The sequence below is a fragment of the Heptranchias perlo genome, chromosome 11 (assembly GCF_035084215.1).
Source record: "Heptranchias perlo isolate sHepPer1 chromosome 11, sHepPer1.hap1, whole genome shotgun sequence".
NCBI classification, from domain to species: Eukaryota; Metazoa; Chordata; class Chondrichthyes; order Hexanchiformes; family Hexanchidae; genus Heptranchias; species Heptranchias perlo.
Window position 1 is genome coordinate 55,290,003 of NC_090335.1, and position 27,218 is coordinate 55,317,220.

General features: G+C 40.8%; 1 protein-coding gene across 4 annotated transcripts in view; it reads right to left on the reverse strand.

The window, feature by feature from the left end:
- Positions 1–27,218, reverse strand: part of LOC137327359 (E3 ubiquitin-protein ligase DZIP3-like) — a 124,821-nt gene that overhangs the window by 88,293 nt on the left and 9,310 nt on the right. For all 4 annotated transcript variants that reach the window (XM_067993069.1, XM_067993068.1, XM_067993072.1 and 1 more), the window contains exons 3-8: positions 23,122–23,153; positions 22,134–22,183; positions 12,406–12,720; positions 5,690–5,995; positions 3,923–4,573; positions 1,097–1,144 (exon numbers count right to left, since the gene is read on the reverse strand). In XM_067993069.1, coding sequence (XP_067849170.1) covers positions 1,097–1,144; positions 3,923–4,573; positions 5,690–5,995; positions 12,406–12,720; positions 22,134–22,183; positions 23,122–23,153 — 1,402 coding nt within the window. The remainder of the gene's footprint in view (positions 1–1,096; positions 1,145–3,922; positions 4,574–5,689; positions 5,996–12,405; positions 12,721–22,133; positions 22,184–23,121; positions 23,154–27,218) is intronic.

A 27,218-nucleotide genomic window follows, 5' to 3' on the forward strand; every position in this document is an offset into this window, starting at 1 on the left:
TATTAATTTGTGATGCATGACCCCCCAGCTAATTTGTATTAATTCAAGGTCAAACCATAAGAACAAGCACCAGAACTGACTACATAACTGTGAATACTAGCAATACAAGAAGCAACTGTTTGCAATGCTCTTTAATGATCTCCAGCTTCGCTGTTATATGGGGCTGGTGAATTCAATGGATTACAAGACTGTTAGCAGCAGTTAAGAACAGGCAGTATTCTAATGGCTGATAATCATAACATAATATCCCTCCTCCTTTAACACACAAAATACTTACAGGGCTGTTCTTAGTTCATAGACACTTATTTTTCCAAATCTCATCAAGAACATCACAAAGAAAAGAGGTAATTATTATGTATGCATAATTTTGCATGGCTAAACAAAATAGCAACCTCTTATAATAACATTGTCATGATGTAAAAATATTGTAACACAAATAAATGTAATATTTTTACAAAAATCTATAGGTTTGGAAAATTTGCATCCATTTTTCTTGTTACTAATTGATCTTTAGTGGCACTCAGACAAAATTAGAAAAAAATTGTGCCTCTTTCTTCCTGTAAATGTCTCTGTGCACTGTTCCCAATCCAATCCTTCCAGTTTGTCTTCAACTCTCTCTCCCTCCTTATGTTTTGTACACTTCTGCCAATGCTGTGTTTGACAAATTTTTCTCCCTTAATCCAAGTCTCTCCTTGTCTGTTTTCTCTCTCTTTGCCTCTTAAATTTCTCTGTATGCCTCTCATAGTCCTCTGGGGTAAAGAATTCCAGCGATCGTTGATTCTGGGTGTGCAATCGATTGAAATAAAACTAGAATCATATATTCCTACACAAAGCTTTTAATAGGGGTTTCTGGTCTTTTTTTGATTTTGTGCAAAGACATCAAAGAACCAGTGTAGGGGTGAAATTTCCCCCGTTTCCTAGTTTGTACTTTTTTGCCAGGTTATTGACCAGGGAAATTTCAACATCAAGTTGTTTCATCAGATTTACCCCATATTCATTATTCACAGATGAAACACCACTTGGAATGGTTAGCCAGAGTAAATTTTAAAAAAATACCAGTTCTCTAAAAATCACACTTGACTACTGTAAGGCCTACCTGCACACAGATCCTTTGCCAACGAACAAGCACAAATTGAACTGATACCTAAATACAAACAGAAACAACATTGTCGTACACATGAAGTAAATGGCAAAAAAACAAGCAAATAAATATGCAATATGATGATTTGCTTCGAGCAAGTATCAAGCTATACAGAATCCAGCAACCATAAATCCATATGTAGTTTTGCAAGAAACTATAAGCTTGAAGTAAGCAATTAGTCAGATGAGCATGGCCATTCAACTTATCCTTTTCCTAGATAACTATGGTCCCACCAGCACTACATTTAATTGTTTCTTGAATAATTCCAGAGATTTTGTCTCCTGTCCCTAGCCGGAAGACCATTCCAGGTATTAATCACTATGTGAAGAAATATTTCCTCACACCAGTCCTAAATTTGCTTTTTACTAGATTATACCATGTCCCTTAGTCCTACAGTCATGGTTTAACTTAAAACAGTGATCAGGATTAACCTTTCTTATTCCATGATGTGGAGATGCCGGTGATGGACTGGGGTTGACAAATGTAAGGAATCTTATAACACCAGGTTATATTCCAACAGTTTTATTTGAAAATCACAAGCTTTCGGAGGCTTTCTCCTTCGTCAGGTGAAGGCTTTCTACTACGACGAAGGAGAAAGCCTCCGAAAGCTTGTGATTTTCAAATAAAACAGTTGGACTATAACCTGGTGTTGTAAGTTTCCTTACATTTCTTATTCCACTTAGTATCTTACATATCTCTAAAGACCCCCCTCATTTTCTTTCTTTCAAGGCTAAAGAATCCAAATTTTTATAACTTTTCAACATCAGTCCTTTAATACTAAGAATCAGCCATGCACTCCTTCGCCACATCATTCCCAAGACTTGATATTTCCTTGTCCTTTGGAGACCAGAACTGAATGCCTTATGTAGCCTGACAAGAACACTATTTGACTTCAGCATGATGGCCTCAGACATATACTGTACTGTTTTGACAATTAGTTCAGCATTGGTCACTTTGCTGATCTGCAAAGACAGGATATGGCCATTGCTCATTATACTCACAGATTTATTTCAGCCTCTCCTGAAGCTAGTTCTACTTCATTCATTGAGTAAGCATGTCCCCGATTGTTTTCTTTCAATGTGTAGTATTGTTTGTACTGAATTTCACCTGCCATAGTTCTGCAACTGCAAGTATTGTTCAGGTCCTCCTGTGATTCCTTGCCTGCTTCATCTGACTTGAATTTCTGCAAATGTGACCAACTTTCATTGTGTTTTTGAATCTAAGTCATTTATACAGATTAGAAAGAGGAGGTGCCCAGCAGATTCCTGGAGCCAACAATTTACATACACTTCTTCCAAATGGTTCTCCTACCCCCAACACCCATATATATCTAGGCATGCTCCATTTGAAAATTTAGAATTTATTCACTAAAATGGCTCATCTTCATTTCTTTTTTACTTCACTATTGGTTTTCTATTCAAAAATACAAAAAATATTTAGGTTTATCCCTATTTATTTAAGAGACCAACTTGACAATCACCGGCCTAAAGCCTCTCTCAATAGTCACTCTACTTCCGGTCACAGAGGCACTCCACTTCCTCTAACCATCTTCCTCCCTCACCACCACCACCACCCCACCATGCAATTCACAAAGCATTCTTCCTCTCTAGCTATCTTCCCCAATCAACAGGTGCACTCCTACCCTCTATTTCCCTCAATTAGCAAAGGCATTCTTCCTCTCTAATCATCAACCCCCAATTAAGAGGGAAACTCACTCCCTCTAACAATCTCCCAATGCCCTCTTCTTCTTCAGTTCACACCAGCACTCTCCATCTCTGATTTCATCTCCTTCCTAAGGCACCAACTTATTCTGGAATACAGAGGAACACCTGGGATAGTTCCATGGATGCATAACCCAACCTGATTCTGTACCCTCCAAATCTGCACATGCACAGTTTTCAGCAGGAGTTACTGGACATGAAAACAATCAAGAAAAACTTGAATTTTAGAACATAAGATAGAAATGAGAAGCAACCAAGTAACAGCCCTTTTCTAAGGACTTATTCAGTTTCTGCACAAATTCGCCTCTTTTCTTTCTTGTCCCCAAGCCTTTCATTGCTCTACCCTTCACTAAATTAGGAGTGGGAAGAGACTGGTTTGTGTCCACATCATCGTACGCTGACAGATTAAAATCCTTTTTTCCTCCTTCCCCTTCCTGAAGGTGACAGTTCTACTGGTATTGGCCACACTTCATACTTTACCCAAGTGGCTGTTCTTCATTTATGCTCTAGATTGTATTCAACTGTAAGAGGTATAAAGCTAAGTCTAAGCCTCACCTGATGACCACACAGGCATTCTTTCTGGCAGTGGTCACTGGATAGCTATCAAGAGCAGGAAACCTGACAGATTTTCTCCCCCATATCCTAAGGCCAAATCTAGCGCACCTACTATTGCTCAGTTGAGATCAGTTAACTTAGCCCAAGGGAACTTTCCTGATCTGTATGACTGTGTACCACACTGGACAATGTGCTTACCAAATGAGCCAAGATTCAGTCTTGATGAGGTTTTAGAACTTTTGTTGCTACTCAAATATTTTACTATTGCGGCTACTGCAATTTTTTAATGCATCAGATTTTTAAAAACATTTCAATAAACTTAGAAGTAAAGTTAAACAAAAAGAGAATAGGCTCAATCTCGCCAAGACAGGTAGGGTATAGGTCCTCTTCCTCTAACAGGTGTGAAATGATTCTGGGCATTTATAATAGACAATAGTAACAAGTCCATTGAACACATATGGCACTAATCTAACTGGCATTTAATATATAAATAAATAAAATTTACCACTGTGATGTTTAACAATAAGCTCCTCCAAAAGTTGGGACAGAGGTTTGTTAAAGTATTTCTCCATGTATCTCCTGTCAATGAACACAACGCTCATTGGCTGCAAGCGAAGTTCTTGCAACCTCTTATCATTGACTCCAAGCTGACCAAGTATCTCTGCAGCTTCGTTCCATAGTCTGTCAAATTTTTCATAACTTAGATCTGTGTGGAAAATGTCTTTCAAAAGGTGATCTCGCATCTCACAAATCCGCCGCAAATAAGCTCCCGGAGAAGTGTCAGATCTTGCAAGCCTACCAGTCCAGCCCTTTCTCGGACGGGGAAACTTCTTCATAAATACAGCAAGAAACTGAAACAGAGGCAATGTAAAATGCAGAGTTTTTGATTTCTCTGTTGAATAAATAATATTCATCCATTTTTTTCTTAAGTTACTAAAATCTATTCCCTCCAACCGATTCTTGATTAAGACTTTGTTCTTTGTAATTTCTTCTTCCAATTCCTCTGGTGAGATATGGGTGTCAAAAATTCTCCGAACAGCCTCCGTGCCTTCCACGTGTATTAAGTGATGCAAGCGATACAGATTAACGTAGCACTTCTTTATTAATAGTGGCTTGACTGGCAAATGAGGATCAAATTGTGGGCAGAAGGGTCCAACTAAATTAAAATATGAAAAAGTGAAAATTACACCAAATGCAGAAGCTCACACATATTATGCCTCATTTAAAGATGCTAACCTCTTCCAGCTCATAAGCTAAAGACATCTGATTTGATGTGGTGACCTTATTCTACCTGAAACCCCACTACATGGGTGACATTATACAATGTGTCCCAACTGTGCCAATCAGGTTATACTAAGCACATACATTAGATGCATTGGCTTTCCCCAAAACTTGAGGTACCACTGCACATATTCCAGGCACGTTTTAGCATTATTCCAATGGCAGACCACCACTTTTTCAATGGAAGTAACACAATTTGAAATGGTATGGAATTAGCAACTCAATATTAAGATTTTTGTATCACCATCATATTGGCATGAACATGGTGCAGAAATACTAGGTTATGATTATACTGCTGCTTTCACATAAATGGTTTCAAATGCACATTGATAAGAAAGAGGCAGCATAATTTCTGAGTCAGCCCTTGAATTGACTCTGAAATACACTAACATCAATCAGCTTACAGGAGACCATCTTCCGTCACTTGGGAGTGTCACTGTGTGGCAGATTTTAAAAATCCTTGTTGGATTCCCTGGAAGTGTTCTATTGACTTATTGCAGAATCTTTGTTATGTTATGATACAGTGGATGTGCATCACTGTGGAAGTGGAGCTCCATCCAGATATGGTAGTGTGCATACGCAGAGTCCTTTCCTGGCAGGCAGATGCTCCTTGCAGCCAGACAGAGCCCACAATATGACTTGCTGTTACTGGCCGCACTTTGCAACGTATGTTTTGCTTGGCCTTTAGTTAGCTCACTGCTTGATCTTTTGGGATTCAGCGTCAGAATACCTCAAACACTTTAGCAGAAAGATATTGTTTTCCTTAAGGTACCATCACAGCACCACCTACTGGAGTAACAGGTACTGCTTGGAATGTGGTGACCCACCTTCTATTTTCAATATATATATTATTACTCTGAATGTTATACATGTTGTCAGAAAAGCCTAAAGAATTACAACTGACATTTTAGTGTTAAAAATGCAAATTTGCTTTTGTAATCAGAGGAAATTCTGACACCACTACTCAGATTAGACAAAAAAAAACAATTACTTTGTTCATCAAATGCTTCCAGAAAACTATTGATGTATGGTCCTAGATAAGGAAGTTCATGCTGATGTTCCACCAATGTAAACCACATGTCCGCTACACACAGAATGGTTTTTTTTGTGAACAAGATGTGCATAAAACGCTCTGCTCCCTCCTTATAGTTGTACTTGCATAAATCCTTGCTCTCCGAATCCTTCAACATTCCTGATTTCAGAAAGTATTCAGCAAAGCTCTCCACGCCGTATTCCTCCAAGACGTATTTAAAAATATCGGCATATTTCTTAATGAAGAACATGCAACAGCTGTCACCTAAACAACACAAAGCCAGGGGTAATATATAAGATGGTGCAATTTATTTTTTTTATAATCATTGAAGTGGTGAAGGACAGCACCCAAAAATGCTTTAGAGTTTGGCATGACTAGGCAGTGTATTCACCTTACATTATCTGCCATGTACCTCAAGAACAATCTTGGAACCGATGTGCACTACATCACTCTGAAATTTCTAATTTTGACACTTTATGTTGTTCACCAAACATTAAACTTAGTTCACTACTTTTGACGTAGTTACTGGAAATTGAATCAGAATTCCTCACACTAATTTCATTAAAATGGGAGGCAATATCATAACAGACAATAGCATCCGAGATGGTGCTGCCCTTTATCTTCATAAATTCCTAAAAGTCCCCTCATTTTGCATTTTTAGTTAAATAAATTCTTATTATAAATCTTATATGAATTTTGTGTTTATTGTAAGGACAGATTAAAGGGATATTGATGAGTTGGTTGAAGGGACTATGATCTCTGGTTCTGCAATCTGATTGGTTGAAAGAGATCTACAATATTATATTCACAAATAAAATATTTTAAAATCTATATTATTAAATTATTCTCACACATGTTCAACCCATTGTGGATGAAGAATTGAATTAGAGCAATATTGTGGGAAGAGAAGTAAATCATTTTAGGCTAATATTAATTTTCTCACAAACACTGGAAGAAATATTCTGTATCAGGCATTAACTGAAAGAAAGCAGTATTTCCCTCATACTACTCTAGCATATGGGGATCTGCCATATTAGGTTCTCAGTCAAAAAGGTCACTCTTGTATGACACCTGGGGGAGGTCTATCGTCAACACTTTGATTATGTTGAACAAAGACTGACATCATAACTTAGTGCTTCAAAACAGCTAAAAAGATATTACCTACAATGGAGTGTTTACATTCTTCAAATGATCTGCATCTTACACAAAGTAGGATTAAACCCTATCTTAATTGGTTCTGGGGAAAGAACATACTCAGCACCCACTTAAAAAATGCAACTGCAACACTGCAAATAGGTCCTGCAGCATATAGCTTTCCTCAAGGTAGATAATCGATCGATCTTCCTCATACATATTCTCCACACGCCGCAAGAGCATACCAAAGTAGTACAATTTAGAAAATATGAGGTTCTTACATTGCAATTGTAGCACCAGCTGCCAGGATAGGACTTATAATAAATGATCATAAGCCACAATCACATTCAAACATTAATGCTAAGTAAACTTGTAATACTCCATGCGGTTGCTTTACGGATACGGCCACCTGGAAGCTGATCGTAAGATATAGAGGATAGCCCTCTTCAAATGGTTTCTAAAAATCCATGTGTTTGTAGTGACTTCCCCATTTTTCTGTGAATGTTATAGGGCCAAACTCATGGAAGGTGACATGGCTAAGGCTGCTTGGTGTGGATTCCATTGTGCAGTGGAGAGCCATTCTCAAGTGCAGAAGATGCAATGAAAGGGTATTGCTTTTTCTGCTTCTGATGTGGTCTGTCAATTGAGGCAGTTTTAAAGGGTGTTCTGCATCTCGCAGCCTTCCCTGACATTGCGGGTGCAGGAGGGAAGATTCCCTCTATGTTCTAGGGTAGCAAATTTAAAACATGTTCACAGAGAGTGGGGGTAATTGTGAGTTTGTGTTTTTTTTTTTATTCGTTCACGGGATGTGGGCGTCGCTGGCGAGGCCAGCATTTATTGCCCATCCCTAATTGCCCTTGAGAAGGTGGTGGTGAGCCGCCTTCTTGAACCGCTGCAGTCCGTGTGGTGACGGTTCTCCCACAGTGCTGTTAGGAAGGGAGTTCCAGGATTTTGACCCAGCGACAATGAAGGAACGGCGATATATTTCCAAGTCGGGATGGTGTGTGACTTGGAGGGGAACGTGCAGGTGGTGTTGTTCCCATGTGCCTGCTGCTCTTGTCCTTCTAGGTGGTAGAGGTCTTGGGTTTGGGAGGTGCTGTCGGAGAAGCCTTGGCGAGTTGCTGCAGTGCATCCTGTGGATGGTACACACTGCAGCCACGGTGCACCGGTGGTGAAGGGAGTGAATGTTCAGGGTGGTGGATGGGGTGCCAATCAAGCGGGCTGCTTTATCTTGGATGGTGTTGAGCTTCTTGAGTGTTGTTGGAGCTGCACTCATCCAGGCAAGTGGACAGTATTCCATCACACTCCTGACTTGTGCCTTGTAGATGGTGGAAAGGCTTTGGGGAGTCAGGAGGTGAGTCACTCGCCGCAGAATACCCAGCCTCTGACCTGCTCTCGTAGCCACAGTATTTATATGGCTGGTCCAGTTAAGTTCCTGGTCAATGGTGACCCCCAGGATGTTGATGGTGGGGGATTCGGCGATGGTAATGCCGTTGAATGTCAAGGGGAGGTGGTTAGACTCTCTCTTGTTGGAGATGGTCATTGCCTGGCACTTATCTGGCGCGAATGTTACTTGCCACTTGTGAGCCCAAGCCTGGATGTTGTCCAGGTCTTGCTGCATGCGGGCTCGGACTGCTTCATTATTTGAGGGGTTGCGAATGGAACTGAACACTGTGCAGTCATCAGCGAACATCCCCATTTCTGACCTTATGATGGAGAGAAGGTCATTGATGAAGCAGCTGAAGATGGTTGGGCCTAGGACACTGCCCTGAGGAACACCTGCAGCAATGTCCTGGGGCTGAGATGATTGGCCTTCAACAACCAGGGTGAAAGGGTAAAACAGGTGATAGTGAATCAGCAGCCTGTTTGACATCTCTCCCAATCTTTATTTTGATTGACTTCATTGTGTTTGCAATGCTGCTTTAGCTACTGCATGGAGGAAATCTTCCCTTATTATTTGCAGGTGCATCTTAAAATCTTCTAGCAATTTCTTAACCGCTAAAAATACTTCTCCTGTCAAAGGGCATCTGTTGCGATAACTTCTATAAGAGTGATGCTGGTTGTAGTCAGACCACGTGATAAAGAACGACAAATGTTGTGGACCTTGCCTCAAAGTGCAAAGCACAGATTGCTGAAGTGCACCAACTTTCATTTGGCCCTCAATGACAGGCACTGATTGAGCATGAAGGAGACTATGGTTCATAACGTTTTCTTGTAATTGTGTGGCTCCCGGTGCACAAACCTTGCTGTCTGGTTCCATGCTTTTATTGAATTGGCCAGAGTGCAAATGGATTGGTTTAAGGCATCTCAGCAGCCATTCTTCATTCTAGTTTGCCCGTGAAATCTGACTACTTTCCACAAAGGTAGCTGCTTGAAATCTTCTTAATAACTGTAGTGAGGACGCTGATGGTGGGCAAGGGAAGAGGCTTGTGGCCCCAATGCCTGGGAAGGATGATAGGTGAGCATTGTTTTCCCACAAATTTACCTTTTAAAAAGTTTATAGATGCTCTTGGTTTACTCATTCTTCATGCAGGGGTTAGGGTGTCAAACTAAACCCAGTTATCCATACTTGCCCTAATAAATTTAGTGGCATTCTCTGTATTTGGACTAGTCTTTCTGATGTGCAGTCTGAAGGATGCCTGTTACCAAGCAGTGCTGTGGAAGTTTCAGAAACACTCTTCAGTGTGTGACCAGAATTATTTCATTAGTAAGTCCCTATATCAGGGTAGCCTCTTACTGATTAGCCAAGAGATTTATTCTTGGAAGGATCGAGTGTATTTTCTCTCTAGCTTACATATTATTCAGGAACAATTAAAGTCGATACATCCTTAACACCAGCTGGTGCCAATACGCCCTGGAGTGGTTCAGCACTGGCATATCTCTGGAATCAAGGGGCAGTGCCAAGTCTATGTCACTGCCCAATGCCAGAAATTTGCCAACATCTATTAGTATCAAAACATCCTTGGCCCCACTTTGTGCCAGTATGATTACAGACCAACTTGACGCATTCCTGATGCTGGGTGATTGAAATGAGTCCTTGGCACCATTCAGTGCTGAAATTTCCACTAGCACTGCTAAGTGCTGATGAACGTTCAAGAATATTCAACAAAGTGGCTAGACAATCTGTGATTGGTGACTCTGGAGTTGGAATTAAATTTTGCTCTCAGTACGTTCTTTGCAAGTACGTTAGGTGAACCCAAATCAACTGTAGTAGGCAGTGGTTTTTCGACAAGCATTTTATGCCGTAATCATTTATCATTGCAATTGTGAATGGAATATTGGATTTTTCTCAATATTTAAAACTTTTGCTGTGGGTTGTTGATATTAACATAACCACCTCAACTGAGGATGCACCGTTTTTTGTTTTCATGGCGCATGTGTCAGTGTCAGCAGTTATAATGGATTAGCAACAGCCCAATAGGGTCACAATTTTTCAACTGTAAATCCAACTTTTTGTCTCAGGCCCCTTTGTGTTTTGCCATGTTTTTTGTGCCTGCTTTTTTGATTTTATTTTAAATGATTGCCTAGAAACCACGTAGTTGATTGCTAGTTGTTGCCACGTGATCTGAACAGAGTACTTCTTGTTGCTGAGCCTGTTCACATTTTATTCTCATGCCTTTCCTAAGAAGGGCACCATTTTTTAAGTTACATTTGTTGTCCAATCCTGAGATCGGTGCCAAATCTTAAGTTTGCAGAAAAACCTGAAAGAGACTGCCCAAGTGGAATGTTTATAATCTAACCTACTCCTGAGGAGGAACCAGAGTCTTTCCTTTAATGAGAGGTGTGACTCAAAGAGCAGAGAACACAACCTATTCAGCTAGGGGAAAAACAAGTTGATGCTATGGTGCACGTCCTAAGACTTTGTATGACAGAGAAGTATTGACTATATTTGCACCATCAGGATGACATTTTTATGTGCATGCTATGCATATGTTTTCCAAAAACCAATCAGCCAAGAAAAAATTGCATTTATGCAACACTTTCCATGTCCTCAGGATATCCCAAAGCACTTCACAGCCAATTAATTAATTTTGACAAAACTGTTGTTTTGTAGACAAATGTGCACATAGTAAGGGCCCACAAACAGCAATGAGATGAAGAACCAATTCATTTGTCTTGCTGGTGATGGTTGAGAGATGAATGTTGGCCAGGACACCAGGAGAACTCTTTGCTCTTCTTTGAAAAAGTGCCGTAAAATATTTTCTGTCCGCCTGAGCAGACAAGGTCCTGGTTTAATATCTTAAGTGGCAATGCAGTACCTCCTCTGTACTGCACTGAAGTGCCTGTTTAGGTCAAATCAGTAGTGGAGCTTCAACCCATGTGCTTCTGACTCAGAGGCAAAAGTGCTACCACTGAGCCAAGCTGAAACAGAATACATTTGTAAGGCTATAATGTTCACTCCTCAGGTGTGTAGCTGATGCTAAAGAAGAAATAAGTTAACTCAGGTAGAAAACATTCAAAACAAAATCTTCCAAATTGTTTTTTTTTTTGGGGGGGGGGGGGGGGGGGGGGGAGAAAGAGAATGGAAACATGAGAATCCTTTAGATTGAAAGTATTCATTCCCATCTCAAGGTATTTTTATACAGTGTTCTACTTAAAAGTTCCAGTTGCATTGAGCATTTAAAAACCTTCAACTACAAGAGATTAGTTTTATCTGATGATAAACTATAAGGGAGAATTCAGTAATATTAGACAGAAGGAAAGATAAAATTATAAAAAATGGGTCAGTAGCCGGAATGGAAAAGGAGTCAGATTGCCAACCTATGAGCCTAAAATGGGCGCAACAATAATCAATTTAGCAATGTGGAGACCCAGGCCCGATTTGCAAGGGAGTTCGGGCCACTTCTAAATTGGTCGGGGTCCTTTTATAGGCAGTCTACTACAATAGGCTCTTGCACTTATTTCAGACCCCAACTCCTAAATTTGTTTGCCCTAGTCGGAACTTGCGACGCGCAAGCTTCATCTGGCATTTCTGGGTCTTGAGCAGCCTAACTAGCGGTCCTTAAAAGAATCGTTGGAGGCCACTCAATAAAAACCCAGAAATGTGGAAATTTTTTAATATTGTGTGCAGTCAGAAGGAGCAGGAATTCTCCTCCTGGCTCCATAAAACTGCAGGATGCTTTTGCATTTGTCTCATTGGAGGGTTTTGGCTAGAATTCAGCAGACACAAAATGAAGCACTGTACCACAAAACGCCAGTTACTTAGTTTTACATTTTGGAGTAACAAACTGAAAACTGATTTTGTCATAAGATGTCAGACCACTTGTACAGTGCTGGCTGGATGACCACTTAACTTCAGCTGAGCCACCATTAAATGGGTCAGCTGGAAAACCAAAACTTTCCTCACCAATGGTGAAAACAAATTGGTGATGCAGCAACACAGGCTGATCAGAAAGTACATTTAGTTTCATAAAAGGCGAAAGGATCCTAATCCCAGGATGAATGGTCAACATTGATAACAATAAAAATAAAAATTGGGCAGAGCAGAACAAATATGACAAACATCAAAGTAGAAACTAAACAAATGGAAGGATACTTACTGCATCCTTGCATATACTCAGCCCAGTGTAGTGCTCCTTCATTTAGTATCACTGGGTCCCGCATGTGAGAAACAAACTGCCTTAAAATGCCATTGTTATTTATTTTTAAAAAGTGATCCAGCAGAGTTCGAGTTCTGTCATTCTTAACTGGATATCTCGTAATATTATTCAAGGAGATGAAGTCCAAAGTGCCAGAGGTTAAGAGTTTAAGAATGAGTCGATCGACATCCAACATTCCTTTTTCAATGGATAATCTCTCTGCAGTGAGTTCTCGCAATAAATAGCATTTCTTTGGTTCTTCCACTGATAAAGCAGCTGCACAGAAACAAAAATGAATAGAAAATTAACAATGCAGCTTCTATTACTTATGGCAAATCAATGTTATTAAAACTTTTGGAATGTTTAATGGGGTCTCAAACCTAATTTTTTTTGCTTTCGCGTCGACATAAAAACTGCAGTATAAAGCGGCCATTAGAATGAAGTTAATTGTACTTGTTCTTGGGAGAAGTTCATCAACCTTATATTATCTGAAACCAGGCCATGGAATCTGTGGTTCAGCACTGCATCAATAGCAAGGAATTCCTGGCTTTATTATACAGCACAAAACATCCATAAATTCACAAAAACTGCAAGCATGAAGTAAATGTGAAGGCTTCCCTTCTGAAAAAGTAACCCAATAACACCGATCTAAGAGAGTTCTATTCTAAGGACTTTTTTTGTCTCCTGAAATTTTCTTTTTACTCATCCTTCCCTGAAGACAGTGGACTGACTCCTACACTGACTTTCAAAAAGCCATTCTTCACGTGAGACTAAACAGGAAGTGCCAACACATTACTCAGCTGCATCTTACCTTATAAAGAACATAAGATCACAAATGAGAAAAAGCTATTTAACCCATCAATATGCATTCCTCTAAGATCTTTCCACTCTCATGATTACATTAAAAGTGCATTTCGTGCAACCTCATTTTTTCTGTTCTGTTGACCATCATGACAATTTATTCCAAAGATTTATCACTCTTTCAATTTTGCCTGCTATAACTTTTAAATTTGCTTTTCATTAATTCTATATAGGTCCTGTTTCTACTTAACTGCAGAGGGCATCACAGGCAAGCCCAATCCTGTCTTAGTGTGGCATTCATTAGGTCACAATTCCATGAGGAATCATCGGACAGTGATTAAGTGTGAAAATGCTGGGCAATCTCTCCCCTCTCAAGGATGATGAAGCCAATTACAACACTCCCACTTCTACCCTGTCTCAATACAGATTAACAATGAAACCTGGGAGCTTCCTGATCTGTATGGCTCAGTACACTATTTACCCAGTGTACCATTTGAGGAGAACTAACTTTAATTATGAGGAAGGGTCTTAACCCTGAAACAATGACTGACAAACTCTCTTTCTCCACTCATGCAGTCTACCCTGTTGAGTATTTCCAGCTATTCTGTTTTTATTTTGCACTAACTTTAAACTCTTTTTTAAAAAGTTAAATTTTCATTTAACTTTACAGAACAAAGGCTCTGTCCACCCACTTATTGTCACTACTGCACTGTGCGATTATGCTGCAAGCAATTCATATTTTCAATCTCGTAACGATTTCAACTTCTATGATGCATCAGCATGAGGACCAAACGTAACTTAGAAATACACTGAAATAGGGCATTCAAGGAGCTTGAGTATTTTTCCGAGAAATAAGTCCCTTAACTAATGCAAAAGCAAAAAAGTGACTTTAAAAATAAAACACAACGATCACCATCTTTCCCATGTTTCAGCGGCTTGGTGCTGAAAAATGTCTCAGTTGTAATAATCTTTGCGCCTTCACAGAAAGCGATGATCAGCAAAGAAAACCAGGAACCGAGGCAGTTTTACGCTCACAAATCCAGATTGGCTAATTTTATTTAATTTTAGATCCTTATAACCATCAGTTACAGGAAACATTCAAACCACCAGTCTTGGCTAGATTGAAACCCTGGTTGTTGGAATGAATAGACTGCGTACTTACACACATCATCCAGCCACAAATAAGTTCTACTTTTTGGTGATGTCAGAACGACTTTATTCCATAATTTTAGTGGGATAAATCATAGAAGAATCATAGAATGGTTACAGCCCAGGAGGCAGTCATTCGGCCCATGCCAGCTCTCTGCAAGAGCAATCCAGTTAGTCCCACTCCCCCGCCCTTTCCCCGTAGTCCTGCAAATTTTTTCCCTTCAAGTACTTATCCAATTCCCTTTTGAAAGTCACGATTGAATCTGTCTCCACCACCCCCTCGGGCAGTGCATTCCAGATCATAACCACTCGCTGCATAAAAAAGTTTTTCCTCATGTCGCCTTTGGTTCTTCTGCCAATCACCTTAAATTTGTGTCCTCTGGTTCTTGACCCTTCTGCCAAAGGGAACAGTTTCTCTCCATCTACTCTGTCTAGACCCCTCATGATTTTGAACACCTCTATCAAATCTCCCCTCAACCTTCTCTGCTCTAAGGAGAACAGCCCCAGCTTCACCAGTCCTTCATCCCTGGAACCATTCTAGTAAATCTTTTCTGCACCCTCTCCAAGGAATTCACACCCTTCTTAAAATGCGGTGCCCAGAATTGGTCACAATACTCCAGTTGTGGCCGAACCAGTGTTTTATAAAGGTTCATCTTTGCTTACAAAAGCTTCCGTACTTTTGTACTCTATGCGTCTATTTATAAAGCCCAGGATCCCGTATACTTTTCTCAACATGCCGTCCCACCTTCAACGATTTGTGCACATATACCCCCAGGTCTCTCTGTTCCTGCACCCATTTTAGAATTGTATCCTTTAGTTTATATTGCCTCTCCTCGTTCTTCCTACCAAAATGCATCACTTCGCACTTCTCTGCATTAATTTTCATCTGCCATCTGTCCGCCCATTCCACCAGCCTGTCTATGTCCTCTTGAAGTCTATCACTATCCTCCTCACTGTTCTCTGCACTTCCAAGTTTTGTGTCATCTGCATATTTGGAAATTGTGCTCTGTACACCCAAGACCAGGTTATTAACATTTTTCAAGAAAGGCAGTGGTCCTCGTACCAAACCCTGGGGAACAACACTGTATACGTAAAACAACCGTTCACCACTACTCCCTGTTTCCTGTCACTTAGCCAATTTTGTATCCATGCTGCCACTGCCTCTTTTATTCCATGGGCTTCAGTTTTGCTGACAAGCCTATTATGTGGCACTTTATCAAATGCCTTTTGAAAGTCCATATACATCACTTCAACTGCATTGCCCTCATCAACCCTCTGTCACCGCTTCAAAAAATTCAATCAATTAAGCACGATTTGCCTTTAACAAATCAGTGCTGGCTTTCCATAATTAATCCACACTTGTCCAAGTGACTATTAATTTTGTCCCGGATTATCGTTTCTAAAAGTTTCCCCACCACCTGGGTTAAACTGGCTGGCCTGTAGTTGCTGGGTTTATCCTTACACCCTTTTTTGAACAAGGGTGAAACATTTGCAATTCTCCAGTCCTCTGGCACCACCCCTGTTTCTAAGGACGACTGGAAGTTTATGACCAGTACCTCTGCAATTTCCACCCTTACTTCCCTCAGCAACCTAGGATGCATCCCATCCCGACCTGGTGACTTATTTACTTTAAGTACAGCCAGCCTTTCTAGTACCTCCTCCTCATCAATTTTTAGCCTATCTAGTATCTCAACTACCTCCTCTTTTACTGTGACTTGGGCAGCATCTTCTTCCTTGGTAAAGACTGATGCAAAGTACTTATTTAGTACCTCAGCCATGCCTTCTGCCTCCATGTGTAGGTCTCCTTTTTGGTCCCTAATTGGCCTCACCCTCCTCTTACTACCCTTACTACTTACTCTTACTATTTATATGCCTATAGAAGACTTTTGGATTCCATTTTATATTAGTTGCCAGTCTATTCTCATACTCTCTCTTTGCCCCTCTTATTTCCTTTTTCACTTCCCCTCTGAACTTTCCATATTCAGCCTGGTTCTCACTTGTATTATCAACCTGACATCTGTCATATGCCCTTTTTTTCTGCTTCATCTTACTCTATCTCTTTCATCATCTAGGAAACTCTGGCTTTGTTTGCCCTTCGTTTCCCCCTTGTGGGAATGTACCTAGACAGTACCCGACCCATCTCCTCTTTCAAGGCTGCCCATTGTTCGGTTACAGTTTCTCCTGCCAATCTTTGATTCCAATTTACCCGGGCCCAATCCGTTCTTAACCCACTGAAATTGGCAGATTGTATAATTCTAACACTGAAAACTGTTAAGAAATAGAGCTGCTGCTCAATACTTTGCCCTGACTTCTGAAAAGTAAAATATACACAATGCCCAAAAAGTTCCAAAAAGCTATAGGCTGGAACTTATACATACTGCAGGAGCTATTCATTATTATAGAACTGCTTAAAGAAGACATGGTTCAGTAACATCCAGAGATGCTGTGCTGTGGAATTCATTCCATTAAGATTTCAAAGCACAGGTGCAACAGACAAACAACATTGCATGTAGTTTCTTTGACAGTGGTGATTCACAATTTTATTTTCTGGCTGCAGTACCATCCTATACCCCTGGAGAGGGTCCATAATGGCAAGTTGCTGAGAGATTTCATCACTGGCCTATACAGACATGATGTGGAGATGCCGGTGATGGACTGGGGTTGACAATTGTAAACAATTTTACAACACCAAGTTATAGTCCAGCAATTTTATTTTAAATTCACAAGCTTTCGGAGATTTTCTCCTTCCTCAGGCAAACATTTGCCTGAGGAAGGAGAAAATCTCCGAAAGCTTGTGAATTTAAAATAAAATTGCTGGACTATAACTTGGTGTTGTAAAATTGTTTACAACTATACAGACATGCTGAACCTGCTGCTGTCAGAAGCATTTATACTGCTCACGTGGTGCTGCTCCCTCCAGAAACACTGTCAAAAATCACCTCTTTAGGTGAGCCTCTGTCCTTCCAAATGTAGCAAGGTCACCTCATTTACCCCTACAGCACTGAAACTGAATTCAGGTCTGCCAGCTGCTGCAGTAGTATAATGTAAATGCACCTTCAGGAGGAGTCACCAAATTTTCATCTTGCATCTTGCCCTAGATTTGTTAAGATAACATTGGAATGGATACAACTGAAGTATTGTGCAAATTGGCTCCATTGTGATTTGAGATGGCCACAATTAATCCTTTTGTAAAGTTTCTTTTCTTTATGTATGTATCTGGTTTCAGTTTTACATTCAACAGGCAAAATCTAACAGTCAAGTGATTATCATTTATACTCCCGGTATGGATGTGTTACTGTGTAAGTGAGATGACCGGAAAGCACACCGAATGAATAGCCCGGAGAAGGACTTTTTTGCTGCCAGAAACTTCAATTTCAGTTAGAAATATTTTTTCAGGATAATAGATATCATTATCAAAAAGCTTCTGAAAGCCAAAGAGTTTGCTGTCTTCACCAAACAGTTGCTCAATCGAACTTCTACATAGCTAAACCTGGACTTTGAATCTCATCCTTGATTGTCATTTGAACTGAGCTATCCTAAAATGGGAATTGTTCATCTGCTTTTGACAGGTCACTTGAATGACCTGTGTCCCATCATAGGTGTGGAAATAGAATCCAAACCATGCATCCAGGCACCTAAATACACAGCAATACTGATGGGAATAGCTTATGGTCTACACATTGCTGGCCTATCAAAGGACAGAAAATGTTGAAATATAGAGAGGGAGGAGAAAGAAGATACAATTGGGACTGATGCCAGAGTGAAGTTTGTCTCTGTAGACCTCTGCTTTGTTGTGTCTGGTCTCCCTCTCCAGCAAACAAACCAGAATAGTCATAGACCAGAGTAAGATATCTCTCGGCAGAACCAGTTACAATGTTTGTCTTTCCAATGATCAGACTGGACTAACGTTGGCCGAGAATTTGATAGCTCTAAAGGAGTGTAATTTTCTGTGCACAAGAGTCTGAAGGAAGTGGGATTACTTCAGGATTGCTCTAGCAAATTGTTGGCACAGATACGATGGACTGAATGGCCTACTTCTATGTTGTAAACTTCTACAGTTCTATGGAAATTACTACCCTTTTCTCAGCCTAAGTCAGGTTTTTTTGGGTGGTATATTAGGATCTTTGCCTCTGGTGGTACTTATATTAATGTATGTCAAAATAATCTGGTCATCCTTTAATGGCAACTTAACCATTTTCTGGAGTTATCACCTACTTCAATAAGATTTGAAATTTTCTATATTTTATTTCAGCAATGACTTCCGGGACTTGCAATGCCCATTGCCGATTAGTGTGATGCTTGAGGTACCCACTATAGTCTCCTTTCTTTCATAAATGCTTTGAAATTTTAATTGTTGAGGTGTGATTTTCAAGTCTCTTTAATTGCCATATCTTGCTTTGTACTGCTAGAGGTCTATAAATCAGGTAAAATCTAGAAAAGTCAAGTTGCTTACACCTCAAATTGCTTATTTCTGGTCGTTAAGGGGCCAAACTTGTATAAATAGCAATGAATTAACCATTAGAAAATGGTATTCTTTTTCAGATTCCATCCTCCATATGCTGCTGGAGTGAGCTGGTGCTGAGTCACATCATCTAGGAAAAATTAACAAAGGCTGATCCATCTTTAAAGATGTCTTATTATATCACAGGCATCACGAGACTCTTCCTGCTTCTGCACTCTAAGGTAAAGCTCGCCCCCAGGCCTCAGTTTGTTTTTCCCAACATCAGGTTCAAATGTTCACTCCAGCACATGTGAAATCCATTCTTAAGGGGAAAAAGTGTATATTACACACTATATATAAAAATTAGAATAAATAAATTTATTTTGTTTCTAAATTTAGGAAAGAAACTTTAATCATTTCTTGAAGAAAACATCGGAGAGCAGCAGCTCCATGGCTGCCTTCAAACAGCAACCAGCAAGGTCCCTGTTACTGTGATTATCCCGTGTGCCTCACATGAAAGGACTGTTTTAAACATATACATGAATAAAATTAGCTATTGTAAAGATAAACTGAGTGCACATGGTTTCTACTAGCTTGTGCTTCAGCACTTGTGCCATTTCTTTTTTTTTTATTCGTTCATGGGATGTGGGTGTAGCTGGCTAGGCCAGCATTTATTGCCCATCCATAACTGCCCTAGAGAAGGTGGTGGTGAGCCGCCTTCTTGGACCGCTGCAGTCCGTGTAGTGAAGGTTCTCCCACAGTGCAGTTAGGAAGGGAGTTCCAGCATTTTGACCCAGCGACGATGAAGGAACGGCGATATATTTCCAAATCGGGATGGTGTGTGACTTGGAGGGGAACGTGCAGGTGGTGGTGTTCCCATGTGCCTGCTGCCCTTGTCCTTTTAGGTGGTAGAGGTCGCAAGTTTGAGAGGTGCTGTCGAAGAAGCCTTGGCGAGTTGCTGCAGTGCATCCTGTGGATGGTACACACTGCAGCCACTGTGCGCCGGTGGTGAAGGGAGTGAATGTTCAGGGTGGTGGATGAGGTGCCAATCAAGCAGGCTGCTTTGTCCTGGATGGTGTCGAGCTTCTTGAGTGTTGTTGGAGCTGCACTCATCCAGGCAAGTGGAGAGTATTCCATCACACTCCTCACTTGTGCCTTGTAGATGGTGGAAAGGCTTTGGGGAGTCAGGAGGTGAGCCACTCGCTGCAGAATACCAGACTCCAACCTGCTCTAGTAGCCATAGTATTTATGTGGCTGGTCCAGTTAAGTTTCTGGTCAATGGTGACCCCCAGGATGTTGATGGTGGGGGATTCGGCAATGATAATGCCGTTGAATGTCAAGGGGAGGTGGTCAGACGCTCTCTTGTTGGAGATGGTCATTGCTTGCCACTTATCAGCCCAAGCCTGGATGTTGTCCAGGTCTTGCTGCATGCGGGCACGGACTGCTTCATTATCTGAAGGGTTGCGAATGCAACTGAACACTGTGCAATCATCAGCGAACATCCTCATTTCTGACCTTATGATGGAGGGAAGGTCATTGATGAAGCAACTGAAGATCGTTGGGCCTAGGAAACTGTCCTGAGGAACTCCTGCAGCAATGTCCTGGGGCTGAGATGATTGGCCTCCGAAAACCACTACCATCTTCCTTTGTGCTAGGTATGACTCCAGCCACTGAAGAGTTTTTCCCCCTGATTCCATTGACTTCAATGTTACTAGGGCTCCTTGGTACCACACTCGGTCAAATGCTGCCTTGATGTCAAGAGCAGTCACTCTCACCTCACCTCTGGAATTCAGCTCATTTGTCCATGTTTGGACCAAGGCTGTAATGAGGTCTGGAGCCGAGTGGTCCTGGCGGAACCCAAACTGAGCATCAGTGAGCAGGTTATTGGTGAGTAAGTGCTGCTTGATAGCACTGTCGACGACACCTTCCATCACTTTGCTGATGATTGGAGTAGGCTGATGGGGCGGTAATTCGCCGGATTGGATTTGTCCTGCTTTTTGTCGACAGGACATACCTGGGCAATTTTCCAGATTGTCGGGTAGATGCCTGTGTTGTAGCTGTACTGGAACAGCACTAACTGATACCAAAAGTACAATTTCAACTCGATACCTCTACTGAATTGACGCTGGCTAGAAGAAAAGAATGAGTTGGTACCTGTCTTTCTAACCAACAGGGCCAACTCAGGATTGAATGGCACCAGGGACATGGACCCAACGTGACATCTCTTAAAGAGCTGACCCTGCTCGCCCCTCCCTATCTCCGTAACCTCCTCTAGCCCTATATCCCTCCGAGATCTCTACGCTCCTCCAATATTGGCCTCTTGCGTATCCCCCGATTTTAATCGTTCCACCATTGGCAGCCGTGCCTTCAGCTGCCTAGGCCCTAAAGCTCTGGAATTCCCACCCTAAACCTCTCCACCTCTCTGTCCTCCATTAAGACGCTCCTTAAAACCTACTTCTTCGACCAAGCTTTTGATCACCTGTCCTAACATCTCCTTACGCGGCTCAGTGTCAAATTTTGTTTGATAACGCTCCTGTGAAGCGCCTTGGGAAGATTTACTACGTTAGAGGCACTATATAAATGCAAGTTGTTGTTGTCGCTACAATTTAACGTTAGGAACAGGTTGGTACATGGGCAACCCCATCCTTTAATGTTCCCCCACTTTATGCGCTAGTACATAAACAATAAAAAGACTCTTTTTGTCTGGGCACTTCTGAAGCTCAGCAGCCTGGTGTAGGTGACAATGCTGATGGATCCAACTGAGCATTTAAAAAAAAATCCCACCATGCAGGAGAGCCGAGAAATACGTAGAAGTGCCTATGATAAGAAAGTTTCTGGAATTTTTCCAGGATAATGTGACCTGGTGTTGTGTCACTCCAGCTTGTGTAGAGAATGCGTCTTAGAAGAAGGATGAAGAAACTACCAAAGGTAGCTAACCTCTTTTTCCAGTTACATGGTTATTAAATATGCCTAAACGTTTGCCAAGATTGAAAATAAGCCTCCATGTTATCTGATCATAACACCAATTGTAAAATAAACCCTATCACACCAGGCCCAAGCGCAAATTTCTATTTTATGCAATGTAATAAGATATAAGAGCATTCCATCATTAACTGGCAGTTTTGACTATTACTATCTAATATACTCAACATCAGCAGACACTGGCTAGATGCCTGGCACCTGCTATCTCTGGGAATGCTTGTTGAGCAGAAATACTGTAAACACTATTGTTTGGTTAAATATAAGCATTGAAATCGTTCTACATATCCAGAACTACAACGTATTAAAGATTTATTACCTCTTTTAGGGCAGAAAGCTCCACTGTTTGTGTCAGACACCGGCTTTCCCCTAGGAAAGAATTTGCAGAGGGTTATTGTTGAATTTCTCAACTAACTCAGCACAGACTGGGTATTGAACTTGTGACCTTCTTGTCTGTACAGCTCAACTACGCACTGAATTAAATTGCTGAACCACTGGTAGAAATGTGTATTTCTTTCTTTAACACTGCAAATAGCCTGGGCACTTTTTAACTCAAAGACTGCAAACAACTGCTCTAGGTAATGCTAAGTTCCATGGCACAGGCAGTTTTTTGAGGTTTGACAGAATTGCCCTCAGTGCCCCAATCTTGGGAGAGGGGACAAAAATCTGCTAGTTTCACACACAGAACAAGTGTAAATGAAAATAGAAAAATAGCAAAAATGCCCACAGGTAAAACCTACAATTAGAAGTTATTAAACTGACAATTTTGCTTTGTGCTTTTGCAGTTTTATTTTAGTGCGAGCTTGAGGTTTAAAAACTGACATTTTGAATTTAAACCCAAGAATCTGAACACAAATCAATAATAGTAATTTGAATTGTAATTCTTACTACACACACACTTCCATTTGAGTTTCATTTGCTGCACTAAGACTCCTGATTTATTTGATTTATATTCCTATCAATACCCTATTTCCTTACATAACTTGGTATTACACGCATGTTTAGATTTTTTTTTTTAATAGTTTCATCAAATCACTTACAACTATTATGCATCGCAGAGGTCCCAAGGCTGACTCTTGGAGTTCTCTACTGGTTATGCTATTCAACTAGAGCTATTACCGTTGATCACTGCCCTTTGCTCCCTGGTATTCAGCAAATTTATCCAACATCTGCTTTCTTTGCTCAGAGTTCTGATACAATGGAACTGAGCCACAGCTATTCAAATCTGGTTTATCCCAAATTATGTACTTTATTTTCCAGTGAACAGCACTCTTCTGTTATTTATTCTTTACAAGTGCATCTCTTACCTAGCATCACCTGAACTTTGATTTGAGTTAACCTGCATGAAAGACAAAACATTGTTATTTAACAGCAATACAGTACGACTTCATGAATACATTTTGACTGAAGTTTGATTGAAGTGATCACATAAAAAGTCTTTTGAAAACATTTTCCAAAACATACAGCATTATGAATGTTTCCACAACTAGTATACACAGTGGATGACAGTGTTCCAACATGCTGTGTCATTGAGCGATAAGCTGAGGGCTTTGTAGCAGTGATTTCCCACATGATCTTGAATGATGAACCGGGTGGTTTACCCACAAAACGCAAGGAATGATAAGTCACACTTGACTGCTCTTGTACACCTCCACTAGTCTCAAAAGAAACATCAGCTGAAAGCAAGTTATTTATTCTTGCGAGAAAGTTATCTTATCAGCTAATATTGCATGACACAGGTGAAGTTAATATGCAAAAATTAACTAAAGAGTACTTCTAAAAAAAATGAAAAACACACCATCAATTTAAATTAATTGAGTTTGAGGACTGGGATCTGCATGCAGAAATATGGCCTGATGGTAAGCTCACCAGATACATCATTGTTACAAGAAAAACTAAGAATTCTAGCTTGCCATAATTGGGTAGCACTTCTCACACATTTTAATCTTTGAACCCTGACACTATTTTTCTACCATGCCGTTTCTGAAAGAAAACCACATACATTGTAAGTACCAATAGTAAAAAAAAAATCACCTTAAATGATAAGTTTTCAAATGGAGGGGAGTAACAGAGAGACATTGGTGTGCAGATACACAGGTCATCAAAAGTGTCCGCACAAGTAGTTAAGACCATAAAAAAAGCAAGTGATAGCATTCAAAATCAAGAAGGTAATGTTGAACTTGTGCAAGACCTTAGGTCACAGTTGATGCATTATGTTCAATTTTGGGCACCCCATTATAAAAAGGATATAAAAGCAATGGAAAAAGTGCAGTGTAGAATCACTAGGATGTTACCAGGGAGTTACAGGTACAAAGAGAGACTGCAAAAGTCAGGGTTTTATCCTCAACTAGAACCGAGAAGGTTAAGGAGTGACTCAATAGTGATGGATTATTTCCACTTGTCGATGAGATGATAAGAACATAAGAAATAGGAGCAGAAGTAGGCAATGATAGGACAAATGTAAGGAATCTTACAACACCAGGTTATAGTCCAACAAATTTATTTTAAAATAAATTTGTTGGACTATAACCTGGTGTTGTAAGATTCCTTACATTTGTCCACCCCAGTCCATCACCGGCATCTCCACACAATGATAGGACAGGTAGATAAGGTGGTTAAGAAGGCATATGGAATACTTTCCTTTATTAGCCAAGGCACAGAATATAAGAGCAGGGAGGTTATGCTGGAACTGTATAAAACACTGGTTAGGCCACAGCTCGGGTACTGTGTACCACATTACAGGAAGGATGTAATTGCACTAGAGAGGGTACAGAGGGGATTTACGAGGATGTTGCCAGGACTGGAGAATTTTAGCCATGAGGAAAGATTGGATAGATTGGGGTTGTTCTTTTTGGAACAGAGGAGGCTGAGGGGTGATTTAATTGAGGTGTACAAAATTATGAGGGGCCTAGATAGAGTGGATAGGAAGGACCAATTTCCCTTAGCAGAGGTCAATAACCAGGGGGCATAGATTTAAAGTGATTGATAGAAGGATTAGAGGGGAGCTAAGGAAATTTTTTTTCACCCAGAGGGTGAAAGGGTGGTAGAGGCAGAAACCTTCAACTCATTTAAAAAGTACCTCGATGTGCATCTGAAGCGGCGTGACCTACAAGGCTACAGACCAAGTGCTTGAAAGTGGGATTAGGCTGGGTGGCTCATTTTCGGCCGGCGCAGACACGATGGGCCGAATGGCCTCCTTCTGTGCCGTAAATTATCTACGGTTCTATGAGGCCCCTCGAGTCTGCTTCGTCATTCAATAAGATCATGGCTGAACTTCTACCTCAATTCCACTTTGACCTATTTATTCCTACTCTGCTTTCTGTCCGTTAACCAATCCTCAATCCATGCTAATATATTACCCCCAATCCCATGAGCCATAACCTTGTGTAACTATCTCTTATGTGGCACCTTATTGAATGCCTTTTGAAAATTCAAATATACATCTACTGGTTCCCCCTTATCTACCCTGCCAGTTACACCCTCAAAAAACTAATAGATTTGTCAAAAACAATTTCCCTTTCATAAAACTGTGTTGACTCTGCCTAACCATATTATAATTTTCTAAGTGCCCTGTTACCACGTCCTAAATAATAGATTCTAGCATTTTCCCTACTGATGTCAGGCTAACTGGCCTGTAGTTCCCTGTTTTCACTCCCTCCTTTTTTGAATAGCGGGGTTATATTTGCTACCTTCCAATCCACGGGGTCGGATCTAGACCTAGGGAATTTTGGAAGATCAAAACCAATGCATCCACTATCTCTGCAGCCACCTCTTTTAAAACCCTAGGATGTAGGCCATCAGGTTCAGGGGATTTTTTTCAGCTTTTAGTCCCCTTGATTTGTCCAGTACTTTTTCTTTACTAATTTTAATTACTTTAAGTTTCTCACTCTCATTAGACCCTTGGTTCCCCACTATTTCTGGTAGGTTTTTTGTGTCTTCAAATGTGAAGATAGATACAAAATATTTGTTTAATGTCTCTGCCATTTCCTTATTCCCCATTACAATTTCTCCTGTCTCTGCCTCCAAGGGACCCATGTTTACTTTCGATAATCTCTTCATAGTTGTAGAAGCTTTTACAATCTGTTTTTATACTTCTTGCCAGTTTACTCTCATATTCTATTTTCTCCCTCTTTATCAATTTGTTGGTCACCCTTTGATGATTTCCCAACGGAACAGCTCCCTCTTTCCCCAGTACTGGTGCCAGTGTCACATGCCTGAAAGGGTGACAGAGGCAAAAACCCTCATTGCATTTAAAGGGTACTTGGATGTGCACTTTAAGTGCCGTAACCTATAAGGCTAATGGACTAAGAGCTGGAAATTGGGATTAGACTGGATAGCTCTTTCTCTGCCGGCACAGACATAATGGGCCGAATGGCCTCCTTCTGTGCCATAAATTTCTATGATTCTAATTGAAACCTCTGCTTCCCAAACCACACTTTCAGCCACGCATTTAACCATCTAATCTGTTTGTCTTTATGCTAATTTACGCATGGCTCAGGTAGAGATACAGAGGTTATTATCTTTGAGGTTCTGCTTTTTAATTTGGACCCTAGCTCCTCAAACTCACTCGCAGAACCTCATTCCTAGTTCTACCTATGTCGTTGGTTTCTACGTGGACATCAACTGGATCCTCCCCCTCCAAGTTCTTCTCCAGCCGTGAGGAGATGTCCTTAACCCTGGCACCGGGCAGATATAACAGCCTTCAGGACTCCTGGTCGTGGCTGCAGAGAACAGTATCTATCCCCCTGACTATACTTTCCTCTAACACCACCTCATTTCTTTTCGCTCCCCTCATTTGAATGGCCTCATGTACCACGGTGCCGTGGTAAATTCGCCCATCCTCCCTGGAGTCTATGTTCTCATCCATACTGGTAGCAAGTACCTCATACCTGTTGGACAAGGGCAAGGCTGAGGCTCCTCCACCTCTGCATCTGGAGCCCTCTTACCTGCCTGACTCACAGTCACATCCTCCTGTCCCTGACCACTAATCAAATATAAACTACTAGCTAACCTAAGGGGTGTGACTGCCTCCTGTCTGAAAGTGTCCAGGTATCTCTCCCCTTCTCTGATGCGGCACAATGTCTGCGCCTCTGACTCCAATTCAACAACTCTGAGTCGAAGTTCCTCGAGCTGCAGACACTTACTGCAGATGTGGTTGCCTGGGATCACGCCGCTCTCCACAAACTCCCACATGCTGCAGTTACAGCACACCACCTGCACTGACATCTCTATCTAATCTTGTTTTATTTATTTACTTAATTAATTAAAGTTTTTATGTAATTAAGTCACTTGGTTTATTTTTAGCTATTTTTAAAATTAATTTATCTAGTTTAAGTTATTAACTTAATAAAGTATTAGCAAGTTATAGGTTCCTAGTTTACACCACTCCCCTAGCTTAGGGAGC